The 3,190-nt window shown below is 47.0% G+C and overlaps 1 protein-coding gene across 2 annotated transcripts; it reads right to left on the bottom strand.

Annotated features, from left to right (window-relative positions):
* Nucleotides 1-363: 363 nt before the first annotated feature.
* On the bottom strand, nucleotides 364-2,676 carry dkk1b (dickkopf WNT signaling pathway inhibitor 1b). Of its 2 annotated transcripts, none has more exons than XM_047016488.1 (4): nucleotides 2,336-2,676; nucleotides 1,999-2,140; nucleotides 1,647-1,784; nucleotides 364-1,418 (listed from the first exon to the last, which is right to left on the bottom strand). In XM_047016488.1, the coding sequence occupies exons 1-4, from the start codon at nucleotides 2,534-2,536 to the stop codon at nucleotides 1,153-1,155; spliced, it is 747 nt and encodes a 248-aa protein (XP_046872444.1). In that variant the 5' UTR covers nucleotides 2,537-2,676; the 3' UTR covers nucleotides 364-1,152. The 2 variants fall into 2 exon arrangements, with proteins under 2 accessions (XP_046872444.1, XP_046872445.1); XM_047016489.1 differs by having other exon boundaries at nucleotides 364-1,415.
* Nucleotides 2,677-3,190: the final 514 nt, after the last annotated feature.

Genomic DNA, 3,190 nt, shown 5'->3' with positions numbered 1-3,190 from the left:
TTCGTTCCAGACGAATAAGCATTTGCCAGGCTATTACTTATGCACATGTAGCTCCAGCATCCTGTTCTGTCTATGGTCGTGAACCAGTCTGAGACCAACTCCAGTAATGGTACTAACCAAGTCTAGACCCCAAAACCTCCATACTCTAACCTATTTGAAACCTCAGAACCTCCTACCTCTAACCTTGTCTAGACCCCAGCAGAGATTCAGGACCTCTGCTCTCCAACAGCACCCAATCAGAAAGTTAAGAGTGGAGAATATTAGTAGGATTGAAACAACCATGAACACTCACATCCAGCTGCACACAAGCACACACTCAAACAGCACGTCATGAACAAATGATTATAAAATACATTATTGGGACACTTTATTTTCAGATACAAAATATATACATTTATAATCCAACTCTATACACTTGTAAAAAACACTGTTCTTATGTACAAAGCAATAAACCACGGAGCACCTTCTCAACAAACAGCTGTATCAAACAAAAATAATTAAGTGCCATCATCTATTATGGTTTGTCTATGTACAATACAGTAATGTACTGTGATAATATGAAATCTGAAGTTCCACAGGGAAACAATCACAGCTACTCCACTATTTTTGGGGAATAAATCGAGAGAATAAACACATGAACTGGAACTTGTCAGATTACAAGAAGGGTTCTTCTCCTCCTCTGGTCAGTTTGCAGACAGGGTATGAAGAGGCCATCATCCTCTTTAGAATCCAAGTTGCCGCATATTTGTTTGTTGCTGGTAGAATTGACATCGGTTGGAATGAAGTGTACAGGTCTCGCTGTCTGAATCGTTCGTTCTCCTTGTTGGCCTTGGTCAGAGTCACCCTGCATCAACCAGAGCCAAGCTATGGCTGAACGGCACGGAAAGAAGAGTCTGGAACCTTGAACATTACATAGATGAGGTGGTTCGGTGCTAACACAACACACCTTCTACTTGAGAAACAGAAAAAGAAAACATCCTCTCTCTCCCTCAGCTCCGAAGCTTATATCTACACACGTCAGAGGACCTCTCTCTCTCTCTCTGACCAGGGGGGGAGGGGGGGTGGGGGGCGTTAAACCCCCTCTCCATCACGACCACGGTGGCAGTCCCGGAAGGCGTGCGGGTGGACAGGAGGGCTGGGTGGCTGGTCTTCTCAGGGCCTCTGGCAGGTGTGGAGGCTCCTGGCTGCCTTGCTGTTGCTGTGCTCCCCGGGGACCCTCTGGGTCCTGCAGGCCAGCTCGTCTCCACAGTCACACCTCTGGAAGATCTCCAGGCCGTGGGCAGCTTTCCTCTTGTGCTTGGTGCACACCTGGCCTTCCTTCAGCACCGGCTTGCAGATCTTCGACCAGAAGTGACGGGCGCAGCACAGGCCCTCTGAGCAGTTCGACGAGCGCAGGCAACTCTCTCCCTCCATGCCTGCTGGAGAGACCAGGACCCAGATGAGATGTGCTACAAAGTGGATCTAGATCTCATTCGGTCATTTTCCTAGTTGTACTACAGTTCCTCCATCTATTACAATGCTGTGTTGTTGTTTGCATGCAAGTAAGTTCATCAAACATTCATCTGATTGATCCAGCCTTTAAACCTGCTAAATAAACTGCATGGCAGACTAGTTCACATGTGAGAGAGACCAGTGAGTTCACATACCTCTGGGTGTTGCATCCTGTGTGCTGGTTCTGGAGGTGAACTCGGCTGTGGAGTTGTCCTCCTGCATGGTTCCTACAGGTACCAGGTCTTCCACACCAATCTGGGGCAGCATGTCTGGGTCAAGGGGCAGACACACTCCTGAGAGGGAGAAAGAGAAAGAGAGAGAGAGAACAGGACATCACACATTAGACCATGTGGCAGAGCCTACACCTGTTTTCCTGGCATTTGCGCACAATTGCTCAAATTAAAAGCCTTTTGTCGGTCTTCAAAGCAACAGCGTCTCACGTTTAGAAGAAAAAAGAGAGATGTTGTCTCGTGTAAAACGTGACAAGAGTGGGACAGGACACCTTACCGTTACTGCACTGGTTGCCGGGGCAGCACATCGCGTTGCGGGTGCAACGCTTCCTACGCCGCTTGCATGGGAGACACGCGCCTCGGGAGGCGTAGCAGAATCCATGGTCACCGCACTCCTCGTCAGCCGCGCAACTCAGAGACTAAAATAATGACAATATTGTTAATAAAAACATAATACTTCATTTAGTAGGTCTAAATGTGGTCCTATTAGGCTATATTTACAAATACCAAACAATAATTGTGGGTGTTGATTACGTTTTTACCTAACAGAATTGTATGAATAAATGAGTCAAGTTTTCTAAATCATTATAAGTAGGCTTACGCAAGGCTCTTACCTGTATGGAGTCGATTGCCAGATTCTGACCGCCGGCGTCGAAGCTAAACTCGTCCGGGCTCGCACTTACCGGGTGACCGGCACCCGCCACACTGGGGATGCTCTTGATAGAGTTTGAGTTGAGAATCACGGATCCTGCGAGTGCAGGACCAATGAAACCGAGCACTAAGCACATCACAGCAGAACACATACACAGCACCATTGTCGTTCAAAGGCTAATCCTTCAATCGAACAATATCGAAAAGATCCGTAGCCTAAAAATCGCAAGACGCTCGAGGGTCGGAAAAAGACGCACGGGGAGAGCGTAGCGAGTTACCTCTGTACTCTGGTGACAACTGACGCTTGTTTTATATACGTGGACTATGTTTGTGTTTCCCGCCCCCAGCTATGTGTAACAAAAGACAAGATGGAATTTCAAAGGTTCTGGCTCATGACGCATCTCACAGGAACTACCCACTGACCCCCCTCATCCAAACGTCCCGCGATGTTTGTGTACAATTAACACAATGGCGCTGCACGAGTTGACATCAAACACACACAAACACACCCTGACACATCTCTGCTTGATGGACACGTTTCTCGTATCCACATTGAGGAATAATGAATACAATAGCACCATACAATAGATGGTGAAACTAGGAAATATGCCTCACATCTATTGATGAGGATATGTCCACTTCACTAGGCTAGTGATATGCATAGGGACACCAAAAATAGCATTCCGTTTGATTCTGTCATTAGATGCTGTGAAATGTAGGCTATAATTTTGTGTACAGCCCTACACTTACAAGTCATTAAACCATCTGATCCGCGTCTTGGCTAGGCCATTAGAGAGGCTGTATCCATAGAGCGTCTA

The sequence above is a fragment of the Hypomesus transpacificus genome, unplaced genomic scaffold (genome assembly GCF_021917145.1).
Source record: "Hypomesus transpacificus isolate Combined female unplaced genomic scaffold, fHypTra1 scaffold_389, whole genome shotgun sequence".
Lineage (NCBI taxonomy): Eukaryota > Metazoa > Chordata > Actinopteri > Osmeriformes > Osmeridae > Hypomesus > Hypomesus transpacificus.
Note: the sequence above shows the minus strand (reverse complement) of the source record. Positions and strands in the feature narration are given on the sequence as shown.